This window comes from Notamacropus eugenii, chromosome 5 (assembly GCF_028372415.1).
Source record: "Notamacropus eugenii isolate mMacEug1 chromosome 5, mMacEug1.pri_v2, whole genome shotgun sequence".
NCBI classification, from domain to species: domain Eukaryota; kingdom Metazoa; phylum Chordata; class Mammalia; order Diprotodontia; family Macropodidae; genus Notamacropus; species Notamacropus eugenii.
This window is the reverse complement of record NC_092876.1, coordinates 329,024,672-329,041,409: the sequence shown is the minus strand read 5'-3', so window position 1 is coordinate 329,041,409 and position 16,738 is coordinate 329,024,672. Positions and strand designations below refer to the sequence as shown.

At 35.3% G+C, this 16,738-nt stretch overlaps 1 protein-coding gene across 1 annotated transcript in view; it reads right to left on the bottom strand.

Moving 5' to 3' along the window:
- Positions 1–2,243: 2,243 nt before the first annotated feature.
- NME9 (NME/NM23 family member 9) overlaps positions 2,244–16,738 on the bottom strand; it is a 35,328-nt gene continuing 20,833 nt past the window's right edge. The window contains exons 4-11 of the mRNA XM_072613555.1: positions 16,046–16,117; positions 13,400–13,516; positions 11,891–11,966; positions 8,121–8,203; positions 5,524–5,616; positions 4,419–4,573; positions 3,146–3,258; positions 2,244–2,550 (exon numbers count right to left, since the gene is read on the bottom strand). Coding sequence (XP_072469656.1) covers positions 2,507–2,550; positions 3,146–3,258; positions 4,419–4,573; positions 5,524–5,616; positions 8,121–8,203; positions 11,891–11,966; positions 13,400–13,516; positions 16,046–16,117 — 753 coding nt within the window. The 3' untranslated portion in view covers positions 2,244–2,506. The remainder of the gene's footprint in view (positions 2,551–3,145; positions 3,259–4,418; positions 4,574–5,523; positions 5,617–8,120; positions 8,204–11,890; positions 11,967–13,399; positions 13,517–16,045; positions 16,118–16,738) is intronic.

Here is a 16,738-nt window from a genome sequence, read left to right as displayed (position 1 = left end):
GATTTGGTTTAAGGAGAGAATAACACACTCCATTAGATATGAAAATCCATTTTACCCTGCAGGAAGGCAAGGGAGAAGGGGATAGGAAAGGGAAGATAATAGAAAGGACAGTAAATATGGGAAAGGGATAATCAGAAGCAAACACTATTGTGGGAGGACAGATCAAGGGAGAGAATTGATTAAATGCAGGTCAGGACAGGACAGAGGGAAATGTGGTTAGTCTTTTACAACATAAGTATTATGGAAGTGCTCTGCATTGTTACACATGTATGACCTACATTGAATTGCTTGTTTTCTCAGTGAGGGTGGGTAAGGAGGGAGGGAGAGAATATGAAACTCAAAGCTTTAATAACGAATGTTAAAAATTGTTTTACCATGCAACTGGAAATTAAGATATACAGGTAATGGAGTATAGAAATATATTTTGCCTTACAGGAAAAAATAGGGGACAGGGGATGGAAGAAGTGTGGTAATAGAAGAAAGGACAGACTGGAGGAAGGGGTGCATGGGGTATATGTTGTCCTGGGTGGGGGGTAGGGAGAGATGGGGAGAAAATTTTGAATTCAAATTCTTGTGGAAAAGAATGTTGAGAACTGAAAAATAAACAAAATATATATTAAAAAACAAGCCCTGTCCTGCACCTGGAAACTTCTAACTCTCTGAATTTCTACTAAACTAGAATGCAGAGGAGAAATCAGATACCGATCTATGTTAGTAGACCCTAGGAAAGTCCACAGCCATACCACCCTGATTATGCTTGAGGTCATCTAATCAAGGTTGTGCCTAGTTCGTATTTGAATCCAAGACAAAAACTCAGGAAACAAACCAAAGGAGTAGAGGTTACCAGGTTGAAAATACCAGCTAGTTCTCTTAAAAATGACATTTTCATAAATTTTCATAGGGCACACCAGTTAAGGGGGGAAAAAAGAAGCAATTTTAACATAACTGACCTAGTGAAATCAGCTGCCCAAATTTCACTGATGGCTACTTCCACATGGTGACTTCCAGTGAATATTATTCCACAATTTAGAATCCATGGAATACATCACATTTGACCCTTTGAACTCCATGGTCCTTAAACCCCCAGCCGTGGTTTAACCAGTGTATCTACCCAAGTAACATTAGAACAATTTAAAGCACTGAAGGAACCCTGGAATATCTCTCAACCACAACCAATATTGTATCTCAGAAGGGGTTTTTCAAGTAGATCTTTCCAACTAGGAAGTATCTGAAGCTGAATTTGAACTCAGGAAGATGAGTCTTCCTGACTCCAAGTCTGGCATTTATCCACTGCACCATCTAGTTAGGGGTCCATATGTCCACAGGTTAAGAATCCCTGCCCTTGAAGTACTCTTGGGAAAGCAGAGAGAAGTGATGGAAGAAGAGAAAGATGCATTGTAGCCTTTGTTGTTTCTTGGCCATGAGAGAGAACAAAGAGATGGGTAGTTAAGGCAGAAAAGTGAGGACAAGAGGAAAACGAAGAGCAAAAAAGTATAGGAGTAAGAAAGAGGGATCTCATGGCTAGTGCATTTGATTACAGTTTTCAGTCGTTGGGTTTTGGATCATCTACCCAATGAACTACCAACAAGCAATGCTCATAACCTTTTCAAAGGCATAAGCAGTGGCTGAGATGCAAGTGATTGTATAATTTAAAAAAAAAAATTTCTCCTCATTTTTATTAATCTCACCTTTAATTTTTAAGATGGCCAATTTAGTGTTTAATTGGGAGTTTTGGGTTTGTTCCTTTTCCAGTTTTTTTAATTGCATACTCTGGTCTGCTCTTTCTCTTATTCATGCAAGCATTTAGAGATAAATTTTCTAATTAGTGCTTTTGCTGTATTCCATAGGTTTTGATATGTTTTTTCATTATTTCTCATTATCAGTTCTCTTTAATGAAATTATTGTTTCTATGATTTCTTCTTTAACTACTCATTCTTTAAGATTAGATTGTTTAATCTCCAACTAGTTTTTAATTTATATTTCTGTGGTTCCTTATTAAATACAATTTTTATTGTATTGTGATCTGAAAAGGACACCTTTAATATGTCTGCTTTTCTACTTTTAACTGTAAAATTTTAATCCCAATATATGGAAGTACATATAGAATGATTTTACACATGTGTAAATATGTATATATTTATATGCAATATATAATATATATATATATATATATACACAATATACATACATATTTGTGTCTAATGGTAGCCACTTCTGGGGGTAGGAAGGAATAAAAAAAGAAATTTTCCTAATTACTTTATTATGTATTTTAAAAGAATAGCTAATTATACATAATAGATTTACAGTTTCATGTGCAATCATCTTTTTATTATTTTACTATGTTATGAAAATGCTTATTTTATTTCATAAACTAAAAAGAAATGCAATTTACTTTTTTTTTTAATTTCTCCTGTATCTGAAGACAGCAAATTCGAATTGGGACTTGCAGGTTTACATCTAGTCATTTCTAGAAGTAGAGGAGAGTAATCTTAATCCATGGGTTTGTTCACTGTAGAATTTCTTCCCTTGGTACTTTGTCAGTATCCTCTCCTGTTGGACAATAACAAATTTTGTTTTTAACATCCCATAGCATTTTCTTGTTATAGACAGATCTATAGCTCCATTATCTGTCTCATGAGCTTCAATAGTCATTTTCCTCATTCCCCTACTACACCTGCAATGATAAGAGGAAAAAAATCTAGCAGTTCTTTCCACATCTTCAAATTTTTAAAGAGGGAAAACTAATATGAGGAAGAGTATAGGGAGAAGAAATTGAGGAAACACCTTTAAATGAAAGACTACAGAAAACATTTAGTGGCCACTATTTTCAGAGATACATCTAATGTCACACCTAGATAGGACTATGGGACCTTTTTTTTCTCTAATTTGCAGCTGAAATCTCCTTTATATATTGTGTGAGCTTTTGGAAAACAGGGACTGTCTTGCTTTCTTATTTATATACTTTATGCTTAACACAGTAAATCCTTAATAAATACTTTTATCCATTCATTCATTCATTCATTTATTCATTCATTCACAATACTGAAATTAGTTACTAGATATTTAATATTGGTACCCTTGCCACATTGACTGAGGGCAAAAGTTGTCTGCAGTTACTTAGTCTGTGCTGAATCTATATTCTTACCTGAAATTTTAAAATTTGGGAAAAAATGTTCAATCTCTCTGTTGGCTTGCTCTCTGCTCTCACTGCCATGGACAGCATTAAATGGCATTACTGTGCCATACTGAGCCCGGAGACTGTAAACAGTAAAATTTAGGGATGTTAAGTAAGATAAAGCATGCAATAATTTTATGTGAAAAAATATGGCATCTGACTAAATCTTGATCATCAATCAGTTAACTGTCTGAATTGCATACAGGTTGTTTTTACTTTGCCATGAGCAGACAACATGAAGGATTCAAAAAAAAAAAAGAAAAAAACCAGAGGAAATCAATTTTATGTCATTAGCTCATAGAATTTCCATCCTTAATTCTCTCTGATTACAAACACATTAATTCTTTTCATAACTATTTTTTTTCATTTAGGAACCAAGTTCCTATACCCTATACTTTAGTTGAAGAACATGTAAAATATCACTTTTCCTTTAGTAAACTACTTAGTGATTCTAAGGAGGCATCATGAAAACAAGAAGCAAAGTCATGGTACAGACATGGTTCCAATTTCAGCTCTGTCAATATAGGCAAATTATTTCTTATCTTTAAAACTGAGACAGTCAAAACCTGCCTAATAGGGTTGCCATGAGTTTCAAATGAGACTATACATGTAAAGGTTCTCTGAACATTCTATAAGTGCAAAAAGTGCATCCCTCAAATTTAGGCTAAAAATCTAGATGTTCCCTATTGATTAAGGTTCTTCTTGTTTTGATAATCAAGTCCAGAATAAACAAAATTATTATACATCTTGGATGGCAATTCTAAGCTCAACTTTCAGAAAAGAGTACCCATGGTGGGGGAACAGTTACAAATAAGCAACAATCAGTGACTTCCAACAACTATTCATTTTTGCTACTTTAATTGGGAGGAGGGTTATTGGGAAGGGGTAGCAGAACATTAATATTGCATTGGCTCTCTGTAAATGTATAACCAAGTTGGTGGGATCTTTGTGCACCAACAAGCATTTTCAGTTTAACCACTCTTGTGCTTAAACAAGTCTAGAGGAGCCCAAATCAGAAATAGTCTAGCTAAGTTTGGAGAGCCTCATCAACTAGTTATTTAGAGGTAAACTAATTTGGGGGACACTGTCACTGACAAAGACCATCCATTAAGGCAAAGAGGGATTTCAACCTATTCCTACTGCTAAAATTAAGGATCTTTGAAGAGTTCAAATATAAGATGATTGATATAGGTGTTGATATGACTTTCATTCTGGATGTAGAGTCTGAAAATGAAAGACTTACCTTTCAGGATTTTCTCTTTTAGCAGCTTCAATATCATTTGGACCAATGAAGTCTCTCCAGGCAGCAACTACATCTTTATCATTTTCAGGCCATGAGATTATGAGTAGCCGGCATGGTCCATTTGACATATGCTGAACTAGCTTTTCAAAGATTTCCTAAAATACAATGATGCCAAATTTACCCAACAATTTATGGTAGTGGTACATATGTAAGGAAGCTATAGCTTTCTCCTTCTATTTCTAGACAGTAAGAAAATCATCAAAGTATGGAGTATCCCAAAACCCTTACAGCAATGTTGTCATTAAAGCTAAAATATGGCTCTAACAACTACACCCATCAGATTTCTGATTTTTGCCATTTCATCCAAAGTTCACTAAAACCCAATAATCAAAGATGTTACTCCCCTTCTAGTTTATATATTGCTCAGTTTTGTACCTTATGGGTTCTTAAAATTTGTGATCACAAGTATTGCCAATTTAAATAGAAGAAAGTTAATTTAACGTTGGGGATGATGTAGAAAAGATCCGTCCTTCAGGCAGCAGTTGAAGTAAATTATCTCCACTGTTTCTGCCAAATTATGAGTTCCTAAGTCCTGCCTCCTCTGTGAAACCTCCACCTTAACAGCCAACATGGATGATCTCTTGTTATTCTGAATGTTTGTAGCATTTACTCTCTTTAATACTCATTAGACACTTTGCATATGTTGCCTCATATTATAAGTTATCCTTTCAGGTTCTATTTAATCTGTAAATTTCTTGAGGACAAGGACTGTGATTTGCACTTTTATGTAAACCCACAACCAAACACAGTGCTTTGCTCATGGCAAGCATTTAATATAATTTCTTAATGGCAATGAAACAAATCTATTGCCATATAAATGATATAATCTTTTCAATCTCATCATACCATGATACCCCTCCCATATCACTAAGCTTAATAGATCTGAAATACATTGGATATCTAATGGTCTATTACAATTTACAGCATATTTACTGGGGACTTTCATACTATTCCTATTAATCTAAATGGATCCAGACTTCAACTATCACAGAGATAAAAAAGAGAGAAATGAGAACTTCAAAACAAAGAAAGAAATAGAACTAACCTCTTCAGATCTCTTTTGATAGAGATATCTGGTTTCAGACTCTGTCATGATTCTTTCTTCATTAGTTAAAATCTCAAACCCGGCTTCCTGGATCTGTGGTATGCAAAGGGAGGATAACTTATCCTGAGGCTATAAATAAAACCTAAATTCACTTTCCACATAGCAGAGTGTGGTATCTAGTAGTCTATAAGCTCCTCCAAAATAGGTTACAGTTTTTTCATTTTTGTTGCTGTCTTCCCAGGATATTACATATTGCCTCAGAATGTTTGTTGAATTGAATTAATTAGTAAGATTTTGTAGGGGCAAGGAAATTGAGTCAGAAAAACATGAAAATATACTGAATCCTTTATTCCAAGTGGGTGTGCAAGCAGGAAAAAAAATCAATAGATTTAACATGAGTGATAGATTTATAGCAGACTATTAAGGGGAATTTATGACAGTTTAGGGTCTATCCACAGTCTTTGAGAGTCATATCAAACCATCATGCTTTCCCAAAATTTACCTTGATATGCCTGTAAAGGATAGACTAGCAGACTGGATGGAACACTGGTTGGATATAACATGCATTTCTTATGCTAAATCCTTAATGAAAATTATATTGCAAAAAGTCCAACAAGTGGACCAGCATGACTTGAGTTATAACACCATAGCTTTCAGTTACCCTCATTTGACTCTGCACTATTCAAACTAACTAAGGGGTTTGAGTGGTTTCACCACAACTCTATGGCTCAGTTATACATCATTCCCATTTGGAAATAACAACTATATGTCTATAACATTTTTGAAAAGTCCTAACCAGTCAAAAAGGACTCTGACAACTGTTACTACTACAGTAACTGATCATTAACCATTATGTTTAAATAAGATACACAATTGAGAACGTTTTGAGTTTTTTTTAGGTGAAGATAATCAGGCATAATTTTCAAATGGTCAAATGAGATATTTGTAAAGTGCTTATCAGGTAATACTAATACTTTTTCCCTTCCTCCATTTTCACTAGTTCTCAACTATTATCACACATTTCTTTGTCTATCCCAGTTGCCCTTCACCTCCCATGAATTCCCTCTGCATTGTTTTCTTTTTGGTCTGTCCATGGAACTGTTGGGATTTGTCCATGGTGCTGAGGTCAAAACTCCAACAGCATTTCCTTTGTTACAGACTTGTGTTTACCCTAATCTTTATTCTATAAGAAAAAAATACTTCCTGTTCATAACTTATAATGAGAAAGGTCATGTTTGCTCTTCCAAATTCTATTCTTCTGTATGATTCCTCCTCTTTTCTCCTTTTCCAACATAATGAAGAAAGCCTAACAATTGCATAGCATTAAAATGGTCTTTTTTTTTCTTCAGTCAGGGGTTTCTCTGACATCTAGTTTGTAAGATAGACTCTCCATTTCTATCTGGTCAAAATTCCTCCAGCTTCCCCACATTCCCACCTTTCTGAATAATAATCTGACATAAAGAGTTGATCTCTTTATCAACAGGTACAAGCACACACAGGATTAAAATACTTGATACTGACTGCTCCACTTTAAAGGGTCCTTAACCCCTCTCTCATAACTTTTAAAAACATCTAAACAGAATAAAAGATTTAAAAATGATATTTGCTTTGGGATTTCTCCACAATCATCAATTTAGTATTTTTGTTTTATTGTTGTATTCATAAATTCAGAATACTTGTTTATGTTATTAGAAGTTTATTTTATTTTATCAATTTAAACTGTACTTTAACTGAAAACTGAAAACATTCAGCTATGAGCTTCTTGAGGCAAGGGACTGTCTTGTCTTTCTGTCTCCAGCATGTACCATGGTGTCTTAATAAATGCTTACTGACTGACTGACTGAAACCTTTAGAAAGAAGATCCCTTCTCCAGAACTGAAGACTTTCAAAGCCTTACTGGACCTTCATATATTTACAGCTAGAAGGGATCTTAGAGACCATCTATATTAACTCTCTCTTTTTACATATGAGAAAATTGAGACCCAGAGAAACTGGGTGACTTACTCAAGATCATACAGATAAGAAATACTAGTTCAGTCATTTTTTCAGTCATGCACAACTCCTCGTGACACATTTGTAACACATTTCCTTCTCCCCCTCATTTTACAGATGAGAATACTGAGGCAAGCAAGGTTAAGCAACTTGCCTAGGGTAACATAACTAATAAGCCTTATAGAAGGGGCCAGATTTAAACTTAAGATGACTCTTCCTGACTCCAGGCTTGGAGCTCTATCCAGTGCACCACTTAACTTCCCCAGCAAATACCAGTGCCTTGGTCAAGCCTCTTATTTTAAATCTAGCATTTTTTTTTCATCGTACCACACTACCTTTTTATCTAGAATATCTGCTCATTTTATAAATAAGAAAATTAAGACCCACAGTAAGGTGCCAAAGATCGAACTGTTAGAAAGCTAGATAGTTAATTAGTTAGCTAGTTAGTGATCCAGATTAGTATTCAGGTACTAGTTCTTGGTCCAATACTCTGTGAAATATTGTCTTTAAAGAGTCCCTCTATAAAATGGTTACTTCCAGGTGTCTTTTAATTCCCCCAAGAAGATATTGCTACATTTCTGATGGACATTTCTTGCTATTCTTACCTTCAGGATGATCTCATCCACCTTCCCATGTGCTACAGCATCTGGTTTAATGATTGCCAGTGTGCAGGACTTTTCAAGTGACACTAAAAGAAATTAAAAAAAAAAACACCTGAACTTCAACGAAGATTTTATGCTCTGGAGATTTCAATATATTTGACAAGTGGCTATTATGCTTCTACTTGAAGACCTGGAGAGACAGGGAACTCATTACCTCTTGGGCATCCTATTCTAATTTTAGAGAGCTCTAGTTGTTAGAAAGTTTTGCTTTATACTGAATCAATATCTACTTCTCTGCAATTCCTCCCATTACTCCTAGTTTTGAGCCCTGGGGTCTAAAATAATAAGACTAATTTCTTTAGAGGCAGCTCGGTGGCACAGTGGCTAGAGTACAGGGCCCAGAGTCAGGAATATCTAAGAGTTCAAATGTAGCCTCAGACTCTTACTAGCTGTGAGACCCTGGGCAAGTCATTTAACCCTGTTTGCCTCAGTTTCTTTATCTGTCAAATGAGCTGGAGAAGGAAATGTCAAGCCACTCCAATATCTTTGCCAAGAAAACCTCAAAATGGAATCAAGAAGAGTTGGATATGACTGAAATGGCTCAACAGCCATCTCTTTATATATGCCAACCTTTCAAATGTTTAAAGACCAGCCATCCATTCCCTTCTAAGCATCCTTTTCTTCAGGCAGGACTCATATGGAGCCAATCAATCGGCTATCATTTTAAAAGTGCCTGCTATGAGCCAAGCACTGAGCTGGGTTCTGGGGATTTTTAAAAAACGGTCAGTACCTTTAAGAAGCTTACATTCTTTCAGGGCAGACATCTCATTATCATTTTACCTCCTCACTGCCCTACTCACCTTCCTCTGAGTGTAATGTTGTTTGCCAGTGTCTTTCCTAAAATATGATGCCCAGAACTAAACACAGTATTCTAGATATGGTCAGGACAGAGCAAAGTACAGTAGGACTGTGACCTGTCTTGTTCTGAATTCTAGCCTAAGATGGAGTTTACTTAGAGTACCCACCATTGCATGCAGTCTTTTGGCATTTTGCTTGGTTTGGTTTTGGCTGCCATGCCCTGTTACTGATTACTGTTGTCTGCTAATAGGTCTAGGTCTTTTCCACATCAACTATTGGCTTCGGCTGACCTTATTTTACAAGTGACAGAAAATAGCCAAGAAACATAGTAACTTCCCCAAGATCCTATAGATTAGTGAGAAAACAAGAATTAGAATGAACAGTTCCAGAAAGCCTTTGTTATATATTCATGCACATGCAAAACTGTGTGCTAATTTTATTCTGTCCTTTGACTTGTATTTTCTTTCCCTTTTTATTATAACTCTTTTCTGATCTTTACTAAACTGTACCTCTGTCCTTCTTCCAATCTAACCTAAACAGTCCTTCACTTCCTTGGAATAGGGGCTTGACTTGTGATTTCAATGACACGAGAAATTCCCTAGTAAGGAAACTCCACCTTCTTTGCAACTTTATAGCCTTAGAGAGTTACTTAGAACACTGAGAGTTTAAGTGACTTGCCCAGGATCACCGAGTCAGTTTGCATCGGAGACAGGATATGAACCTAGGTTTTCTTGATTCCTAGCTCTCTGTTTTTTCAACTGTTAAATAAGGAGGTTGGACTGGATAACCTCTAAATTCCCTTCCAGTGCTAAATCTATGTTCCTCTGATTCTCTGTGCTAAAATAAATGCTAATTAAATGTAATAAAGGATGATCCAATGAAAAATAAGTCTTGGCAACCAACTCAGGGGACATCATGTGGATGCCTGGAGAACCTACTTCTAGAAGTGCAGAATGATGTGTAATGGAGGGACCTCATCTGTGGCAGGCATTGAACCCCTGTAATTCTCAGAAAACTGCTGGAAAGATTTTCTATCCCAGATTCTCTTTATTGAATCTTATACATACATACATACACATATACATATATACAGGTATGTCTATATATACCCATTATATATATATATACACACACATATGTATGTATTTGGTAATTCATTAGAAAATTTTTTTCTCTTTGTTTTAGGCTATAATTGTATAGTCAATTTTTCAATGTTTCCTTAAAAGTCAAGTCAGTTTTTTTTGTAATCACCTTTTTGTTTGTTTGAATGTTTTGTTGTTGTGAGGTTGTTTCACTCACGTCTGACTCTTTGTGACCCCATTTGGGGTTTTCTTGGCAAAGATACCGGAGTGGTTTGCCATTTCCTTCTCCAGCTCATTTTACAGATAAGGAAACTGAGACAAACAGGATTAAGTTACTTTCCTAGGGTCACACAGGTAGTAAGTTTCTGAGGCTGAATTTGAACTCAGGTCTTTCTGACTCCAGGCCTGGGGCTTTATCCACTGCACCACCAAGCAGCCCAATGCTATTTGAACATTTATATATCAATAAATATCTATGGCATTATTATAACTTAGTATGGTAGCTGACATTAGAAGTATGGAGTTTTAGTTTCTAAAATACTAATTCCTGGCTGATACTCATTGACCAGATGCTCATTTCCCCCTTTTTTCTTTTAATCAGTCCCAGATTACCTTATTTGTGACATGAGCTTGTCTGACATTGTAATGGATTACAGATCCATGGGACTTAGTTTGCCTGCTGGCTTAAAAATCCTGAGTAATCAACCCCAAGTGCTTAATTCTTTTTTCTTGGGAACCTCACATTTTTTCAGGGCTTATCCAATCTGATTTTCCTATTCTTGAACATTAATTATTTTTCTCTTATAGAATGAGAATGTAATTACATTTGGATTATCATTGCCACGGTAGGGATCCATTGGGGAAACTTTCAGCTGCTCTTTGGTATAGGGAACCAAAGCAAATTTGTCTGAAAATCCAAGGAAATCACTCGAAATACAAGGACCCCTGGAGAAATTTGGGTTGCATCCCACATGGAAAGGAACATCCAGGGTCAGCCAAATTGATCTCTTTCTTCCCTAGTTTTGAGTAAGGCAAAAATTACTGCTGGGAATTGGTAGGAAAGAGCCCTCCCCACCAGGGCACCAAATGCCCTGGAACATATGATGCCTGTGGGGTGTTTTTTTTTCCTCTGCTGTATCTATTTTTTTCTGTTCTTAGGTAAAAGAGAATTGTAGTAGAATGACCTTGTTAATTTTGAAAAGTCTGAAGAACCAACAGAGTAACTGTAGCCACCATAACCCTGAGGAACAACCTGTTTGACCCATTCCAGAAATACACAGCCCAGCAGCTGAGATGTCATGTTCTGAAAGCAAGGGAGTGACTTATCTGATGGCTATGATGCACCCAGAAGTGAACTGTGTGGAGCAAATGTTTTGTAGCAACTGATTTAAGCTTGAGCTCACTCTCCCCAGGTACCAAGGTGTGTAAAGGGAAGAGCAGACCTGGTTCAGGGGCTGGTGATGTTTTTGTACTTTAGTTCTTGCTATACCTTTCCAGTAAATGTCCCTTTGTAAAAACTAATTGATATTAATTAGTTAGATTGATAGTAGGAGTGTTAATCAATGGCAAATGATATTGGGGCAATAATAACTATCACTTGATATTGGAAACAATCACACTAGAATGGGGAAGTGATCCTATTTCATTAGCAGAGTCCTGCTGCCCTTCAAGGGTCCCCTAGGACCATGAGGGGGAGATGTAGCCAGCTAAATTGTTATTTAAATTATTTCCTTTAGTATTTATCTATCTATTTAGGCAGAGAGATAGATAAATATTTTATATTTTTTTCTTTCCCCATGTCTGTAAATTCTCTTGGAACTGAGTTCTACTTACCTACTTCGTCTTCCTCTCCATATTCCTGGTCTTGGAAAACACTTTCTTCTTCAATGGAGAGAGCTGTATCTTTAATCTAATATACATCTTTTATTAAGGCAGGTAATAAGATAAATCATACTAAATCTATCTGGTACAAGGATAAAGAAGTCACCTCACCCCAAGCCTTATTCTATGGAAAAGAAAATTACTAAGGAAAACAAAATACAGATTGGATAACCTAAAATTTGGACTTCCAATTTCTTGAGAATTTTAAAAGTTTTTGACTAACTAGATAATAGGGGAAAAGCAAAAGTAAATCTTGGTTATCTGTAGATAGTGTGTAGTATGTGTTTGTTTTTTTTTTAAATCAATAGGACAAAAAAAAAACAGAAGTAAAAGGTTAACAAGATACCATGTATTCAAAAAGAAAATAATTAGAATTTTTTTAAAAAATCAAGCTGATAGCTAACTGTGGCAGGAGGCAATAAGGCAACAGACCTTTCCCCCCTGGATTGTTAGAATTTTGGCCCTGGTGGGAGTTCAAGTTTCCTTCTGGACCTTATGGTGTTTTCATCAGGGCAAATACCAAATTCCTTTTTTTTTTTTTTTGCATAAAATCTTTCTTTTTTCTTTTTGATTTGAGTATTTGATTTCATTCCATTAAAGTAGTATGGTAACTTGATACTTTAAAAACTCAATGTTCAATTTTAAAGTAATATTTTGTTTTGTTTTTTTCAAATGTCATCAACAGCCATATGCTTTCTTACTTATAAATCATCATGAGTTCAACTTAACTAAGAATATTTGTTATTTTGAGGAGTGGAAGGATACAATTTTTAAAGGAAAGGAAATTATCTTTCAGTTGGATTAAATAGACACTTGAACAACATGGAAATTAAGTCCAGGGTTCTATGGGTCTACCATGAATTTTTTATTGTGCCACAAATCTTCATTTCAGGCTTTTCGAGTATACCTAAACATTTGGGAGACTTGCTCTTAAAAATGCTTAATTCTATAGCTTTATATTCCATGCTACACCTACCAAGTGTTTCGGGAATAGTTCTGATACATGAGATTTAATTGATTAAAGCTATTGAATTGAAGGGAACTGAATGACATCCAATATAGTTGAAAAGATAAAATTTTGTTGAATTAAAGATGAAAGGCAAGTTTTAAATATATGTAATGGGAAGTAAACAGGAATCACTCTTTGTCTGTTCTGGCTACAGCATACATCATGGGTTGCTAGGTCTGTGCCCAAGACACTTCTGGGGAACCATATGGTTCCACTACAAAAGGACTTGGTGCTTTGGTATGATGCAGCAAACCGTATCTCAGAGTGAACTTTGGTCTCTCTATTTAAATTGAAAGTTTAATCACTCTGATAGACTGAATTGCATGGAGTTTTCCTATGAAAAGCTATAAGAATATCAGAAAAGGAAAATTGTTGCATTAGATTGTACTAGTGTAGAGTACATGGTAGACATTTAGAGTTTATAGTTTCAGAAGTTAAGATCCTCCAATTACCACTTTCCGTTCAATGCCTTGTTCCAAAACCTTATTCTCTGCCTCCAGCTGATCTAGAATAGTTTTGTGCAGTAATGGTCCATTTGCTCCTCTTACCACAGCCACTAATTCTCCACCCTAGAATAAATGGTAAAATTACTAGTTGGAATAGTGAAATCACTGGTGAAAATGTCTTTTATTCCATTTTTATTAGCCAATTTTAATATGGTAATGCAGATGATTTTTACTTAGAATAAAACAATATGTAAGGTAAGGAACAATCTTGGGATAAATCATGAAGTTGAAGAGATTCTCCTTTGGTGCTTCGTTTATCTTCTACCTCTTCAAATGCTGCCACTCTGTGCAGCACCACAAGTGTCAACCAGCTTTATCTTGCACTGAGTTCCCTGGGACACCAGAGACACCCTCAATCACACCTACTTTGTGCTTTTTCCCTATAATAATAACTCATCAGAGGAGTGTACATTTTATAGTTTGCACAGGAGGCAGCAACAAAATCAATCCAAAGAAAAAGAAGAGCAAGAAAGAAAAATGACTATCTAATGAAACTTTGCAAACCATTGAGGAAAGAAGGAACATGAAAAGGGAAGACATACCCAATGGAATGCAGAATTCCAGAGAATAGCAAGGAGAGATAAGGAAGTTTTCTTAAATGAGCAATGCAAATAAATAGATAACAATAGAATGGGAAAGATAAGGGATCTCTTCAAGAAAATTAGAGATATCAAAAGAAAATTTTATGAAAAAATTCATATAAAAAAGACAAAAATAGTAGGGATTTAAAAGCAGTAGAAAAGATTACAACATTGTGGCAAGAATACACTATAGAACCATACAAGAACGATTTTAACATCACCAATAACCACAATGGTGTGGTTACTGATCTAGAGCCAGATATCCTGGAAAATGAGGTCAAGTGGGTCTTAAGAAGCATTGATGACAGTAAGGCTGGTGAAGGGGATGAAATTCCAGCTGAGCTATTTAAAACCCTAAAAGACGATGCTGTTAAAGTTATGCACTCAATATGCTAGCAATCTGTAAAACACAACAGTGGCTACTAGATTAGTAAAGATCTGTTTCTGTTTCAGTCCTAAAGAAAGCAATGCCAAGGAGTGTTCAAATCACCAAGTAATTGTACTCATTTCATACACCTACAAGATTATGCTTAAGATTTTGCAAGCTAGGCTTCAGCAATACGAGAACCAAGAATTACAGAAGAGGAGGCTGATTTTCAACAAATTGCCAACATTCTCTGGATTGTAGAGAAAGCAAGGGAGTTCCAGAAAAACATCTACTTCTGCTTCATTGACTACACATTGACTAAGCCTTTGACTGTGTGGCTCACAACAAAATGTGACAAAGAGATCTCAAAGAGATAAGAGTACCAGATCATCTGAAATGCCCCTATGAAGGCCAAGAAGCAATATTTAGAATTCAACATGGAACAACTGATCAGTTTAAGACTAGAAAATTAGTATGATAAGGCTGTATATTGGCACCTTATTTGTTTAACTTATATGCAGAGAACATCATGCAAAATGTTGGATGAATCAAAATCTGGAATTAAGGTTGCCAGGAGAAATATCAACAATCTCAGATATGCAGATCATGTCACTCTGATAGCACAAAGTGAAGAGTAATTAAGGAGTCTCTTGATAAGAGTGAAAGATGAGAGTGTAAAACCTGGCTTGAAGTTTAACATCAAAAAACCTTAAGATCTTTAAGTTGGTGCCATCGCTTCCTGGCAAATAGAGGAAGAAGAAATGGAAACAGTGACAGATTTTATATTCTTGGACCCAAAGATCACTGCAGATAGCAAATGCAGCTATGAAATTAAAAGATACTTTCTCCTGGGAGAGAAAGCTATGCCAAATCTGGACAGAACTAAAAAGCACAGACATCACCTTGCTGACAAAGGTCCATATAGTCAAAACTATGGTTTTTCCAGTAGTAATGTATGGCCATAAGAGTTGGAATATAAGGAAAGCTGAGTGCTGCAGAATTGATGCTTTCAAATTGTAGTGCTAAAGGAGACTTTTGAGAGTCCCATGGACAGCGAGGAGGTCAGATCAGTCACTACTTAAAGAAATTAATTCAGGGTATTCACTGGAAGGTAAAATACAGAAGCTAAAGTTTAAATACTTTGGCCACATAATGAAAAGATAAAACTCATTGGATAAAACTCTGATAATGGGAAAGACTGAAGGCAAAAGGAAAAGAGAATGGCAGAGAATGAGATGGATAGATAGTATCATGGAAACAATGAACATGAACTTGGACAGACTTCAAGAGATAATAGAGGAGAAAGGGCCTAATGTGCTGTGGTCCATAGAGTCATGAAGAGTTGGACATAACTGAACAACTGAACAACAACATTTTACTGTTACAAAGAACTTGGAATTATTTAATTTATTATTAAAAGCAACCCAGTGAGAAAATCAATGTACTTACTGTTTTTCTATTGTGTGTATTTACCAAACACTTGACTGAGTCTTTCATTTTTAATCATTCGTTGTGTTGTTGTATAGCTATGACATAAAAGTGTGACTGCTATCCAAAATACGTACAAAATGAAATATACTATTTTTGAATCTGAATATTTCTAATTACAAATACTACTGATTCCTGTTTTTGAAAAATACTCACTGCATAAAAAAGAAAGGTTGGTTCACACTTTCCTCGGTATTTTTCCAAAATATCAAGGCAGTCTGCTTCTGCCTAAATTAAGAAAAAGAAAGTTTCTCAGACGTATCTTATAGTTCAAGTAAAGAATAGTCAAAATGAACCAACAATTAGAAAAGCTAGATTAAATTATTATATATCCTATTGCTAACCAGTTAAGAAATGGTGACCAAATTTCATACCTTTCTGAAATTACGAATCAATTTCTATCTCAAAAGTTAAATCCAATGGTATTCTCAAGTCTCATTCTATTTGACCTCTATAGCTTTTGAAAATTCAAACCAGTTTTTGTACAAAGGAATTAAGTGAATTAAAATTAGAAGAGAAACAGTTAACTAGGGAAATATTATTGCAGCAACTTTTTTGATAAAGATTCTATAACCAAAATAGATAGAAAATTTATTCAAATATATCAGAATAAGAGCTGTTCTCCAATTGATAAATGGCCAAAATATAAGAATAATCTGTTCTCAAAAAGAAGATATGCAATCTATCAACCAACATATGAAAAAAATGTTCAAAATCACTAATAAGAGATATACAAATTGAAACAATCTTGAGGCTCCACTTTATATTTTTTTCTTGCTTTTTTTTTTAGGTTCACTAAATTTATTTTAAAAATCATAAAACGTTTCTTACACTTCTCTGAATGGATGC